Source organism: Seriola lalandi, unplaced genomic scaffold, assembly GCF_002814215.2.
Source record: "Seriola lalandi dorsalis isolate HSWRI2012SDOR001 ecotype SW California unplaced genomic scaffold, Sedor1 jcf7180002054562, whole genome shotgun sequence".
NCBI classification, from domain to species: domain Eukaryota; kingdom Metazoa; phylum Chordata; class Actinopteri; order Carangiformes; family Carangidae; genus Seriola; species Seriola lalandi.
This window is the reverse complement of record NW_019525115.1, coordinates 798,117-814,110: the sequence shown is the minus strand read 5'-3', so window position 1 is coordinate 814,110 and position 15,994 is coordinate 798,117. Positions and strand designations below refer to the sequence as shown.

Genomic DNA, 15,994 nt, shown 5'->3' with positions numbered 1-15,994 from the left:
GTGTTACTTCATCTCTGTAGGAGTGTTTGATACAATAGTTTGTTTCCGTTATTTTATTCATTCTGAAACCAATAACTTAAGGCAAATAAAAGAAGAAGATATTTTGCATAGGTGAATTAGTACTATTCTGGCTAATGCCAGACCTCACATGGTGGCTAAACACAGTATTGTTCTATTTCTGAGGAGGAAGTGTAAAGACATATTTGAGCATCGTCATGGTAGATGATGTTTCTCGACTCCGACAATATAAAAATAATTGCATGCAATATCATCTCACCCAATATATAAAGACAGACCAGCTACACCACATGAATGTGGATGTTTTTACAACTAAGCCACAGGCGTGCTCCTGCTGTCCCAGTATCTGTGGTGTCTTATGGACATTATCATAAATCTGCTGATCACATAGCCACACACTGATTTAGTGTAGTTTTGCCGCACTGAGGCTTAAATGAGCCAATAACTGCAAATTCATAAATACATTAAAATGTTGAATCACTAAATTAATAGTGTCTCGGTGGAATCTGGCACCACAGACTGTGTTGAAGCTGCAGATCTTTATGATGTTTAGCAGCCTGCTGATCCAATGTCTGAGTAAGTTAGTGCAGGTAAGCTTTAGCAGCACAATCCTCTTAACCTCATATAATAACAATGTTTGATTTTTGTTTTCTGTTTTGGCTGGATAATTAGAATGAAGGGTTGATTCAGCAAATTCTTGCTGTTTAAAAGTGTGCTTTTGTTTATTGTAATTTATTGTAATGAGATATAATTGAGGATCCATTTATCAACTAAGTTTATCAAGGAAGGCTGATCAATATAAATAGCTGTGTAATCAATATTGAATCAAATGTTTGTCTTGTCAAAATGTTTGACAGAAATATTTCCCTATCTCGCATAGCTTATGAAAAAAACGTAATTAATTGGTTTTCTCTCTCCACTCCCTGGACTATTTTTGCTCCGAAAGTTGTCTTTAATGCTTTACCCTTTGATTGAATAAACACAGAGGAGAAGAGGCTGTGGGCAGACTTTAAATTGGCATTTAAATGGCAATGACACCATAAGCTGTGATGCTGTGGCATTATGTTACCCTGTTGAGAGGCATTTTAGAACATTACAGCCACAGCCTTAGGGTCATGGAAACTACTCTGCATATGAAGAATTATGCAGTTCTACTACAAATATAAACATAGAAAGCACTAAAGGTTACAGAGAGAGGGACTTCATACAAAGTACGCCGCACATCTGCATGTGCAAGGGAGCATGGATAAGAGAAAGATATGAAACAGAAAGAGAGGAAAACATACAGAGAGAACTAGGGAAAGAGTGCAGTATCAGTCTTATTTGGCAAAATGTTAGCAGTGCAGAATAGTTGCAGAGAACTGCAACAGCAACCTCATATGTCACCGATGATCCAAGTTTAGACAGCACCCATCATCAGCATCGAGGAGAGGAGAGGAGAGGAGAGGAGAGGAGAGGAGAGGAGCAGTACGTGCAGAGCAAGGAAGAAGCAAGGACAGGACAGGAAGGGAAAAGAGGGGAGAAAGAGAAGTGGAGGGGAGGAGAGGAGAGAAGTAGCAAGAATTGAGCAGGTCTGCAGTGACGAGATAAGAGTACTTCAAGTGTCACTACACGACCAGTACATTGATCTGAGAGAGAGCGAGTGAGAGAGAGGGGTGTAGGAGAGTTTCATTACCGCGAACACAGTGTTTTGAATATAATTTCAAATGCTGCACCACTATTATGTTATAGATAAAACAAACACGTAACTACTTGCCATATTAAAAAGAAAAAAAGAAAAAATTTTTTTTACATATTCTATATTTTAGAGTTTCTGAAAGTCAGGAGCTCTAATATCAACTGCCATAGAAAGACACAGTGCTTCATAAAGTTTACTGCCCAATTTGTTTTTAAATATGATAATAGTATTTCTGTTAATAACATGCCGTAGCAGTTTGTAAAATGTACAACATCAAAACAAAATGCTAAGAAATGTATACTTCAAACATACCACAGATTGAGAACAACATAAAAAGCTACACCTCAATAACGATATTCTATTGATCTTTAACCTGGCAGCTAAAACAATTTAAAAATGCAAACCATGGCCAGTAAGTGATGGGACACGGATTACTGTAGCTTTTTAGAAATTAAGAGTAAAATATGCCTACGCAGTTTGGACAGTAGCCTATAATTTGCAGTTTCAGTAACTGCACTCTAGGATTTCAACGCACAAGGACGTATTACAGAATTAAATCCCCATACTGACTTCTACTGAGAGGGATTAGCAGTATGGTCAGGATGGATCTGTGTGTGTGTGTGTGTGTGTGTGTGTGTGTGTGTGTGTATGTGTGTGTATGATAAGTGGTAGGGCAGGGTATTGCATTAATAAATGTAGCAATTTTTTTTGCACTGGTGGGAACATATGGTTCTGTATTACCTTAGTCGCTACCTGGGCATGTACTGTATACAGTGTGCGTGGCACTCGCTGTTTGGCTGTGTGCGTGCGTGTGCGTGTGTGTGTGTGTTTGTGTGTGTGTGTGTGTGTGTGTGTGTGTGTGTGTGTGCGGGGGGCACTCGCTGTCTGTCTGTGTGGGGGTGTATGTGTGTCTCCAGCTGCTTGGATCAGTAGAGCTTTACATCCACAGGGAACCATTAGCAAGATAATAATGAGACCATGGAGAAGAGATGTGTGTATATGTTTAAAAGAAAGGGACAAAGAGAGAGAGAGAGACAGAAAAAGACAGAAAGAGAGAGAGAGAGCAAGAGAAACATCACAAGCAAAGACTAGTTTGTTTTATCTGTGGAGTAACTTGAGTGGTAAAATAAAAGTGCCAGGATGTCTGGGAAAAAAATCTGTATTTTGAAGTTAAAGCACGTATGTCTACTATACCTTTCTGTACCATTGGATATTGTTAAAGCAGAGAAATTTAAGTTTTCCTCATTGCTTTTTCATTACTCAAATTCTGTCAAAATTATAAACTTATTAACCAAGACCCTTTTATTTGTCCTTAAATGTGTTTTACCCACTTTAAAGGTAATCATTCTTTTCAGTTTTCAATACTCTATTTGAAACTCACCTAATAGAGTCCTGAAACTTGCTTGAATCCATCACAACCAGCATCACGCTTGGTTTTGTTTTTGTCAAACTTGTGTGTTACTTAAAGTGCAGACTAATGGACTTATAATTTTGCAGACACACCATTAAAAAAACAGAGTGAGAAGGATAACGTCAAAATTGTAGGTTCTTTCACTGAAAAGGGTGGCTAACCTGATTTAAATATAAATGCACCACACCGGTGCATTTTCATGTTTCATGTATCATTAATATGGAGGAATTACTTTTATTTGATTTCTTCTCAATCTCTAACCTAAAACCTTTTATCATCTCAGAAAAGGTGTTACTCAGAGGTGTTGTCAGAAAACATCTGTTTCATGATATTCAGCTATCAAGCATGTTATTAGTTTAAAGCTACTTTAGTTTGTCGTTTCTTGAAAATATTATGAAAATATATTCCTTTGAAATGTACTTATAAATAGATGAGACTTGGAATAATTAGCTGCATTGAAAAGGAATGAGCAGATGCTTCACGTATAAACCTATTTAATTAGAAATGGTGTAAACACTTTCTGTGATATAAGTGCAAATTCCCAACATGGGTAAATATCAGCTAGCTAGCACTTTGATAAACTGACTAACAACTGATCTTTACAGCATAAACGTACAAACACTTTGACTCTAGCTTTACCAAATGCAATCACTGATTCCTGATGCTAATTGGATACGGTCACTATATTGACCTGCTGAAAATGTCATTCTGCCGTGATCACTGCAGGTTGTTAATGGGGGAAAATTACCCATTCATTTTTCATAGTTTCTGAAAGTTTCACCTGTTGGAGAGAGATTTCTGCTGCTGGTTTGTAGAAGTTCATTTGATCATTTCAGGAGTCTGAGAACTCTTTGATTCTCCTCACTAAGCAACACGGAGAGGTGCTAGCGAGTATATAATCACTAGTGAATACACAAATACACACAGCCATATACACACAAATATAGGAAGATATAAGCACATAAACATACAGCTAGTCTGAGTGTACGTGCAGTATGTTTGAATCACAAAGACAGCTCAGCTTGAATCTCCTGCCCTGCAAGGGGTGTGTGTATATGCCCAAGTGAGGGGGGGTGTGTGTGGGCTTCTTTTAACTGTATTTGTGGGGTCTGAAAACTAGGAGCCCGCTATACTTGTCGGGTCTGAAATGCTGGACCCTACAAGTTTAAATGGCTGTTTGAGGGTTAAGACTTGGTTTTAAAGTTAGAGTTAGGCATTCAGTTGTTATGGTTACGGTTAGGTTAAGGGGCTAGGGAATGAATTGTGAATGTCAGGTCCCCACAAATATAGTAAGACAAGGACATGTGTGTCTGTGTGTGTCTCAGGTGGAGGAAACTACCTGCATAAACGCAACTCTATCTAATCTCAGCTAACGTACTTCATCGTACTCAAGAACATACACGCACACATGCACATAGACACTTACAGATATACAGTGTTTGAAATTGGCACTGAGGTCCCTCTCTCCTCCTCTCTTTGTGAGGGTATCTGATGCATGAAATAATGTTACACAGACTGAAACTGAGAAACTGCAGCAGAAAGAGAATAGAAAATGCTATATTGTCCACTGTTTTAACTATTCTGCTTTTAATTTTTTCTCTGGAAAAAGAACATCTCTAATCAAAATTGTCAACACAAGGTTAAACTAGAAGTTTCAAAAGGAAATGCCTTAATTATACAAAGTTGACTTGTTAACTGCAAGCGTTTTATGTGTCACTGGGCAACAACAACAAATTTTACTAATAAAACAACAGCTTAGAATTTGCGTCAGCCTCCATGTCATTGGCACCTGATGAGTAACTTAAAGAAAAGTGAAATGAGAAGAGAGGACAGCAGGAAGAAGTGAAGAAGTGAAAGAAGCAGAGAAAGAGGAAAAAGAATAGAAAAGTTGCTACCTGGAAACTAACACTGTCATGACGATAACAATACCACCGTGAGGATCTTACCATTTCAGCTAGCAAGAATTCTAGTCAGCCTTGGGCAAAACACACACACACACACACACACACACACACACATAAACACAATGGCACATACATACAAGGTCATGCACACTGTCAGAAGTAGTCACTCACACTCTCTGTCACGCACACAAAGATGTAAAAGTGAATGGTGAAAGTCATAGAAAGTTAATGTGAAAGTCAAACAAACAAATTCAGCAAAGTTAAAAGTTCTGACTCTGGCAGAATGTTATTTAAAAAGAGCAAACATCCTCAATAAGCTTACATTAAGGAAATAGTATATACTGTCTAATATAACATCACTTGCTATAAACCTGGTTTAGGTTTTTTTTGTGTTTTCAAGTGAAATGGAAAGGGTTAGCGTGTGATGCAGAATTTTGTAAAGCCTATGACTTTAATATTTACTACATAGAAATGCCCTGTACTGTTTTTCCAAACATATAGTGGATTTCCAGTCCTGTGAAAGACATTTTGTTGCAAACTCTTCAATGCCATTTCATCAGAGACATCCTTATATAACATAACATCATTACTAATTACTTAAAATGATGACATGCGTTTTCACACTTGATGATGCTACTGAACCTTTGAGCTCTTTTGCTTCACTGCTTGTCAGGATTTTTTTTTTTTCTAACAACTGTGATTCAGTGCTGCTAAGTACAAATCACTTGTCTCATGCCTTCCACATCACCAGCAAACTGTCAACTACATCAAAAATGTCCTCTTTAGCATTCCTGCTATAGTAAACAATGATGAGAGAACAATAAAGAATAATTAAATTGATGAAATTACCTATGCCTCTGGGAAAAGCAATTATACGTATAAAGGCCACCGTGTCCATTAAGTCAGTTTAAAAGTGCTGTAAAAATCCACAGGTCCTGAAAATGTGAGAATTAATGTCTATGTGAAGAATAGGAAGAGTTTCCTTCTTTCGATATCTGCTTTAGTGTTTTCTGATTTAGGTTCAGTGACTTGAATATGATAAAATGAATTTCTGTTGTTCTTGTGCAGAATCATATCCATCATATGTAATTATGGATTTTTCGTTGTGACATCAGATCAAAGACTACACATTTACAGTATCTTCATACGGGTCAGATCAGCACGACAGGAACAAAATATGTCTAAATGATAGATCTGTTTATACAAAGCTTTGACACCATAGAATGAAGCTAGCTAATTTGACTCCCTAATTAGCATATAGACTGTATCCATAGCAACTACTGTGAAAGGATTCTAAACGAATTATTTATTTAATGCTTTCTCTCTGTCTTTCCAAATGTATTTTGTCCTTTGTTAAGCTAGAATGAACAGTTACAACTAAATAAGCATTTTAATTTCTTTCCTCACTGTCAGGCTTCCTTTCAGTTGTGTTTTAAATGTGTCTGAGTTTGTCAGATTATACATGGCTTAAACTCATTGCTAAAATATTGAAGCTGAAAAATAATTAATCCTGGTGCAAACAGGCAAGACACTGACATTCCTGTGGTTAGTGATGGGTACTGTAGCTCATGAGGCAGCTTTCATAATAAATTAAATGTATTTCACTCTTGCAGTGACTTTTGAGCTTATACTGTGTAATACTAATCACACATTAGGACAGGAAGTAAAAGTATTTCAGTTTTACAAGTTCCCTGAGTAAATCACTGAGCTGTAACTGAAGGTGTTTTGAAATGAACACTGTATTTAAAATGAATTTAAGACTTACTTTGTTCATGCAAATATGACAACTGGAGTGACTTGGAGTCTGTCTTATTCAGCACAAACATCCAAAGTTGCATATTAGCCTGTAGCTAGCTGACAATTCATATCCAACTGTGTGTGTGGGACTGATCTCAAAACTAGAAATTCCAGTAGTTGGTTTTATTTTTCTAGTTTTCCTCATATTTCTTATGTATGTATGTTCATGAAGGGAGGTCTTATGTCATTGGGATAAATGTGCATTTTTCAGTACTGTATGCATGCCATGCATTGCTACCTCTACAATTGGCTTCATGTTTTGTCTGAACTCACCATAAGGGTTATATGAGGGCACAGGCTGAAGCTAAGGCCGAAGCCACAGCATGGCTTTTGCTTGGGACATAGTCTGACATCAGTGTTATTGCTCACAACAGGAAAAAAAATTCAAATGTTGCCTGATCAGACTGCAGAAGAATTAGCACTATGAGCTCAACCAATAATATGCATACCCGTGAACACAAAAAAACATGCACCTAAGCAGGCTCAATCTCATTATGCTGACTACACACACCAGCACACACTCACAAACAAACAACTACACACATTCATTTCATTTCCGTTCCTCAGCCAGTCTAATTTCGAGTTTTGTCAGAGCACATTATTACTTTTTCAATTCCAACAATAACCCCCTACTTCCTCTCCTTATAGCTCTTCCACCTCTCTTCAACCCCACTTTTGTTCCCTTTTGTGTTACACATTTCTCTCTTTCACTGCGTGTGGATCTGTCTCTCTCCTTCTATCTCTCTCCTCCAAATGCTGTTATTATGACTTGAAGATATTGTACAGAAAGCCGTTTCTCTTTATGGTATACTCACAGTTATTAATGCATATTAATGCACCTGTACATACACAAGCATGCACAGGGTCAGTCACAGTTTCTCTTAAATTCACACATTTTCAGTTCAAACTCTCTTCCTTGCACCATAGAAATATGCACAATATATTCACAGATGCTCTGTCTCATTTTATCTCTGTCTTGCTCTCTTTCACACAGACCACCTCCACCCCACGCACTCATGCACACATACACACATACACACATACACATTCACCCAAACTCATGAATATTCATGCATACTCTGTATCTATGAGATCATGATGAAATTTTCTCTGGGCCAACTGTGCTCATGTGTATGTGCATGTTTGTGTGAGTATGGATGTCTTGATCGCTAAAGGATATTTCTGTCCTGTAAATAATTCTGCACCAACTAGAAGCAGCACACTTACTGGCAATTCTTCATAAATACAAACAAATGCACTCATCATCCCACACAGAGTTTCCTTCACAACATATACAATGTATACATTATGTTTTTATGCAGTAGGCATTAGTGTGACATACTGTAGCTGTGCTGTATGTTTTTCCATTATATTTTGCTCATGGTAGTATATAACAGTTTGGGTATAATAGAAGTGTGCTGAAACAGCAACCTCCCAATACTAGCCCAATTTCAAATGGTGTTTGTAAGATTGGTTCTGCTGTTGCTGCAGTTACACGTCAAGTCAAGTGAAGTTTATTTGTGTACCTCAAAATCACATACAGCGACTGTAGGCACACATCAAGAATGGTTCCCAGCCCATTCAAAGATCTCTGAATTATTAAATGAACAATCCTAAATTCTGCCAGCATCTAGTTGCTCTTGCTATGTTAGACAAATTCTGTATGGTGACATACATTTCTGACAGCAACAACGTCACTACACCAATGAAGGGTACTGTACTCTTTATTCAAGAATGAGGAAGGAAACTTAAATGCAAAACAAAGCGAAAAAAAAGTCAAGTAATTGCACATTTGATACAAAGAGTGGTAATTTTATCTACTGTTATTGTCACATTAAGTTAAAGCCAACTACAAAATTTGTAGTTGGCTTTAATGTTAGAGCCTATTTAAAGCTGTCATGTGTTCTTCATCTGTCTGTCTCTGTAAGATTTTCTTTTTCCGAATGGTATAGAAAACTAGAGGAAGCTACTTGAGACAAATTTAATGGTAGCTTACTGGTAGCCAAACCTAATGATGTTTCTAAGTTACTCAGCTTTGTAAGCTTAGCTTAGCTACTTGACCTCAAATTTATTACAAAAAAAGTGCAAGACAAACTGTACAACAAAAATCAGACTGTATTAGATCTGGTGTCATTGTAATGAATTGTGACTTTTCAAAAATGTAGTCAGGTGAATACTTGTTCCTATCAATTTGGGGCAGTATATCAGAGGTTATCTACATAATTAAAAAAAAAAAAGAAGCATGGAACATTGTACACAAAGAGACAAACTGAGTCAAAAATATTAACAGTGGTGCTTTGTAACTTCATAATTTTAGACTGTGGCTGGAATGAGAGTCCCCCCTCTCATTCCTGGAATGAGAGTCCCCCCTCTCATTCCAGCCAGATTCTAAAATTATGTCCCTCTAAATCACTGGAATCATCATTACGGGACTGGCATTATACTGTATGTTCCTAGTGATGGCAGTCATTTTTTGTATACCTGTTAGAAAACAATCCAGTTTGCAATGTAATTGCTCAGAGGTGGAAAAGATATTCCAACTATAAAAATAATAACAAATTAACAATACACTAAATATATGAAGTGAAAAGTCAAAAAGGAACATCTGTTGTAATGTGATCCAGCACCTTATATTAGGTTCCATTATACTGTATTATAAGGAGTACTTTAGTTTGTTTCTGCACTCAGGACCATAATGGTTCCAACAGAAAGGCAGGGAATTATGAAACCATAACATTCATATTTACACCTAAGGGTAATTTAAATTTCCCAGAGAGGATGGAGTATGTATGGGAGAGAAACCCAAATAAAGACAATTAGTTTCCACAAAGAAAGGGCAGTGTATTGAACCGGAATACTCTTGCTATTTATACCACAGCATGTAGCTATATTCTATTTCTGAAACTCAGGATAAAATGTGTTTTACTGATTTCACTTGTATCATGTTTTGGTCATAAAAGTAGGAGGTGAATATGGATAGAGAGTTGAAAGGAACATCTTATCATTTTAAGTAAGTAAGTTTTCTATTCTTATCTATTCTATTCATGCTGAATGCAAGATAATCTAAGCACCGTGTGTAATGTAGATAGTTGCTCATGTTTATATTTATATTACTGTAGGAATAAAGAGGCAGAATCATAGAATGAGAGAGACAGAGAGAAAAAAAGAGAAAGAGAGACAGGGAGGGAAGGGGGTGGGGAGTCACATTTACAGTGATATTGCCAAAAGTACTGCATTTCAAGTCATTTGATTGCATGACTGAATAATTGATAGAAAGCTATTAAGGCTGGTGTGAATGCCTCTAGGTGCCACCACCCCACCACCTTGCACACATATGAGCAGAGGCACTCAAGTAGAGGTTTTTTGCATGACATATGTGTGTGTGTGCATGTGTTGTTAGGGCGTTGGGGGTGAATAGTTGGGTATGTGTATGTTTCTGAGTTGGTGTGAACGTATTAGTAGCTTAGCTCCTCTTAGCCTTACTGACAGAGTGACAGAGACATTGCTAATCCAGCACTGACAAGTTGCCATTTCTGCCGCTTCTCTTTCTCCCCTCCCCATCCCCCTCTTTTCCTTCCCTAGACCCAAATTACAGTTCACTGCAAAGTGTGGTATGTTGTGCAACAATTCAGCACATTGTTGCATACATTTGAAAGGCACTGTTGTGCACAAAAAGGTAGGGCTAATTGGGGAAATTTCACAAGCATTATACACACTGGTAGGGTCCCATCCATTATACGAGTGAAGTAAATTTACATGTCTATTTTGCATTTTGGTTCTGTCATGTGATATCAGAAATACAAACTTTACTCGTTTCTGTGTTTGTTGTCACCACTGTAAAATGTTATGAAATAAAAATGAGATAACCTACTGTAATTAGTGACTGGTACCAATGCAACCCACCTGTACACTGGCTTACACCGTCAGACAACATACAATGCAAAATCCACTGGACTTGTATTAGAAGACATTTCAGTAATCAGTAAAAGTTGTATTTTCAGTTCTACTGAGTGGGAAAGTCCTTTGCATTCAATTTTAAAGTGTCAAATAAGGCTATATAGCAGCTTTACATAAAATGAAGAGAGATATGAAAGTAAAACTACAAAGGTTAGATGTTAAACATCAGTGTTGTCCTTATGATAGTAACTCCTCTTCACAGAGAAATGATGGTGTGACTCAGAACAGCAAAGGGAAATATGTTGTGACAATGCAGCATATAGCAATGATGTGAATTAGCAGCTGCTTCTTTTCCTTAAAGAGAACTGCCCCTTATGTACCATTTAATGGCAATCTTAAACCATCTTTCTACTCTTTGTAAATGGAGTATAGACTAGAGTAGATTAAAGGGCTGTTTAATGTCACCAGTTTAAAAGTCTTCATAGCTTACTGCGCTCCATGGCAAACACAATGTTAGTATTATGGAACAGGTTTTGCCTGAGCTCATTGCCAGTTTAAAAAATACAGAGATATTGTGTAGGTGCAAGTTTCTGAAGTCCGGCTACATACAAAATAACAAAATGTCTTTTTTGGTATTGTGAGTATTTGTGGAAATTCTTGCTGTTTCTCAGATGTCTGCTGATCAGATGTTGTTTTGTCTTTCAAAGTGTTCAGTTCTGGTATAAATCAAAAAACAGACCTTATATTGGATTTATGGATTGGTTGCATGAAACCTGCACAGTCCAGAAATGCCACGCTGTTGTTCCACAACTTGTTCTTCATAATACTGGCACTAGTTTCCACAGTTAAGTAGTCACAGCCTTAACCTCCACCTTGTTTTTGTTTTTTGACATCCACATATGTCAACCAGTGACCACCAGTCAGTATCCAATGTACCCAAACCAATCTACAACTATGTGGTGTTCAAGCAAAGATCCAATAAAGTCCTTGGCCTTGATTGCATTCTCTTTGTTTGATCTGGTTGGGAGCCTGCTGTTGTCAATATATCCTGTCCATTGGCGAGAATATTTCCAGTGTGTGTCCTTGAACCTTGTTTACAGAGTCTCCCAAATCATTGCTGTTGACAGTGAGTCTGAGCACAGCTCCCTTAGCAGCTTCCCAGAGGTTGACGCTATGGTGATATACACTTTCTGTGTTTCCAGTGATTGTAAGCAATTAACTGCCTTCTTTCTTTGTAGCTGTTGGTGGTATCTATCTTGTTTATCACTTGCGCTTGAATCACAAAGGAGTGCACATACCATGAACTGATAGTCCTCCAAGTTTAATACTGCGAATCCGCCCCCTCTCCCCAGGGAGGGTGGTAATGTTTGGGCCCTTCTGAGAGGTGTAAGTGCCTTCTCCTGTGCGTTAAGGGATGTTCCTCTTCTGGATGACTGACTCTGTGTTGCTTATCAGATCTACACCCGGCATGCATTCAGGTGGAGTGGCAAAGTTCAATCCCTTAACTAAATCACTGCTTCTGCCTGGGCAATTTCAGGTCACTGATGTCACTTGGCAGTCATATGAATAGCACAGTGGGAGGAGCAGGGAGTCACTGATGAAGCAGCTTTAATGAAAGGAGAAACATCTTTAACTCAAATCCAGTGTTATCTAGTGTTGGATAAAGTATACTAATCAATAATTCCAGAAATTTTAAATTCAAGGTATACATGTCTCTATGGCGTATATCTGTATTCATTGTATGCATGTGTGCATATATATATGGTTATTGTAATGTTGCTGTAATTTAGTAATTTATTTGATATTTGATACATAGTCTTAATTAACAAAGCAGCTCAGGGCAGACAAATTAGAAAAGGTGCAACGTAATGTTATTTCTTCACCTCAGGCTTCAAGGACATGGTCACCCATGACCATTTTGTGATAAGAAGCGTGGTGCTAAGGCTGTGAGACTAGACCTTCTTTTACTTGTGGTCCCAGTGTAAAGTCGAGTTGCAAACTCTGGAATAGTCCAGGCACGTTAAACTGTCAATATCTGGCTGACATCCAATAAAGAAAACCACAAAGGTTGCAGTTTGTGCAGTTGCATACCATAATAACTGACTTAATCTCAAATTCATATAGCTATGGTTTGGTTGACTATCACTTGCCTAATTACTCATCCAATAAAAACAGACATGGGCATTCAAGAGAAGTCATGTTTGTCATCACCTGTCAATCCTGTCAAGTCTAATATGCCATCACCTTTAGCTCCTGATTTGTCCCCCAACTACCCAGAAATATATCTGTGTCTCTGCGTTTTACTAGATGTTCGGTCATCTTTATTGGTCACTCCTTTACTGTGGATCTCTGTTTCTGAGGAAGCTTGCGTAATGGCGACACAAAGTTTTGTAAATAGAGGCCAATGAGTGCTGTTGCGACTCAACAATATGGACTGGCAAAGTAAAACAATGAGCAATCAGCAGCGGAGGGCTGCATAAATCTGCAGATAAGGGGTGTGATTCTCAAGCAACCCTCTATATTACATGGAGTTATTTACATAAATTTGATGAAATCATTATCTACAATTGTTATTTTAAGTATAGAACAATAATGTATAGAATGATACGCTATCTATATATTATTTACTGCCGTTGTCATTTTAATACAAATTACATAAAACATATTTCTAAAGCAAACTGTGCAAATATTTGCATGTACTTTTACATGCAACGATACAGTACAATCTACTATATTTGCACCCACCTACACTATATGGGCGATATCTGTCTGTGGAAATGCATAAAATGAAACAGAGTTCTTTACAGTACGTACTGTAGTGTGACATAGCATACAGCACTATGTACACAGACCATCTGCACCTACCCCGGAATCCAAAAACAGACAACAGCATACAGTGCACTCGCATCCACACTCCATATTTGCCTCTCTCCTACACACACCTTTGATCACAATGTCGAGCATAAAATTAACTGCAAACACCCAGTCCTCAAAAGCATTCTTGGATTGCCTGCCTCATTCTCTTTCACATACACAATGACAAACGCATGCGCAGTCTGTCTGTCTTTCTGCCTCTCTCACAGACACACACACAGAAATATTATATTAAGAGTTTTCTTCCAAAATTCTATATATTTTGTTTGAAGAAGCATTATATATAGGTCAGTATTTCTAAAATTTCTAAAATTAAGTGTCAAGTGTTTATTTATCTAATCATTCTAAATTCTGTTTTAATCATCCATTTTTATGTTGACATGTAGTTCAAATTGATGGATGGCATATTTTCATTTTAGAATAAAACTCTTCATATCCAGTCGAGCACATACACATATAGGTTTAGTTGTCTGTACCTCGGCAGATTGGAGCAGGAAAGTCCCACACAGCAGTGTTTCCGGCGTTGGTGATGCAAGTGAGCGTAGCATGGCCATCCAAGACGTAACCAGGAACACAGCTGTACCGCACACGATCTCCCACAGCAAAACGGCCGCCACCACTTAGCACTGCTTTGGGTGGAACACCAGGGTTTCCACAAGATGTGCTGTGAAGTTCTGCAGAGGGAAAGAGCGAAAGAGAAATGGACAAGTCTTAGGCTTGTTCAATGTCTTTTTGGGATTAATTCTATTAAAACATTTCACTACGCATTTCCCCTAACTCATCCATCACTTGACCAAATAATATACCCAGCTCTTGCACAGTAATGCATCTACTCCAGAGACTCATCTGGAGCATTTACAGCCTCAGTCCAAACACTGCAAAATACAGTTTCATAGTCAGAAATAGCTTGTGACATATTGTCACTGTTGGCTATTCTAAAACCTTACACCAAGCACACAATTAGCCTATATATAGATCCTTAAGCCTATATATATATATTTCTTTATAACACATATCGCAAAGCATGATGGTTGTAAAAGGACATTTTGACTGCATTCCCAGTCAAAGCAGACTCAGAACTCAGCCTCAGAGACAGCGAGAGAGGTAATGTAAAAATGTTTTATAGCTAATCACATTATTCCACCTAGATACATCTACAGTTCTGTGCCTATGACACATGTACAAGTGTGCAGATAAACATCCGCATACACAAGCACACACACACACACAACAGAGAGAGAGTGAGAAAAGGGGTATTAGAAGCCATAAACCAGGAAGTAGATGGGAGAACAGGGACCAACTCTGGTCTTATTGTTTGAGCTTGATTGATACAACTATGAAACTGTTCAGACAGATAGGGGGTTAGGGAGAAGGGGAGAGACAGACGAGGTGAGGGGGAGGAGGGAGCAGAGAGAGACAGGAAGAGGGGGAGGTAAAGAAAACGAGAGATGGAGGATGCCCAACATGACAGATAGAACTATGAAACTACTCAGACAGAAGGAGCTTTAGAGGGAAGAATAGAGAAAGTTAAAGGTGAAGAGAAAATGAGAGAAAGGATAGGAAGTTAAAGTAGCAGTGAGAAAGACCATGCTCAGTATGCTCCCAAATGAGAGGTGGCGTCAGAACTGCTCTTTTTTTTTTTTTAAATTGTCACCAGAAACTCAGACAACCTTGCTGTGCTTCACTCCTTAAACTTCAAATATGTGCAATAATCTTCAAATAAAAAGCTAAGCGTACAACTGCAGGGGAATCCTCTCCATGCTAACGACAAAAATTTTTCACAAAGCAGGCAGAGGGTAGACAAGATTTGATGTCAGTAAATGAACTGTTAAATGATTCTTAGATTGGTTGGCTGATTGATTCATTTGTACAATGACTTTATTGTCATACCTTTCAATTATGCTTCCCTCCCTCTCTCTACTTCTGTACCTCCACTGCAGCCACGCTGCCGATGATTACTCAAAAGGGTCATGTGGATGTTCTGCATTTATTAGCATCTATCTTGAATGTGATGAGGTCCACTAGACTCATTGATTTTGAATTTGATTTCAAAACAGATATAACTAGAACATAAAGACCCTAATAACAGAATTAACTTTGCCTTAAAATTTGTTTCCTTTGCAGACAAATAAAAACACCAAGCATCCCTTCAAGTGCTTTAATTAGTTGCTATAAAGTTTCTGTTTCAGGTTTTCTGTAAAGGGTGTATAACATCCTGGTGTTCACAAAGCATGAACAGCATATTCGAGAGAGGAAAATCGTTTTGCTAAAGACCCTGACCCCACCCCCCATCCTCCTTATCTCCACATAGACACACAGTTACAGAAATGCACACTGACAAGACACAGTTGGACACTAGCACACACACACACACACACAACAAGGGTAATCCATCACTGTGGCGACCTCCTGTGC

General features: G+C 38.0%; 1 protein-coding gene across 1 annotated transcript in view; it reads right to left on the bottom strand.

Annotated features, from left to right (window-relative positions):
* Positions 1-15,994, bottom strand: part of LOC147818560 (CUB and sushi domain-containing protein 3-like) — a 293,472-nt gene that overhangs the window by 41,605 nt on the left and 235,873 nt on the right. The window contains exon 7 of the mRNA XM_087176618.1: positions 14,056-14,253. Within this exon, the coding sequence (XP_087032744.1) occupies positions 14,056-14,253 (198 nt within the window). The remainder of the gene's footprint in view (positions 1-14,055; positions 14,254-15,994) is intronic.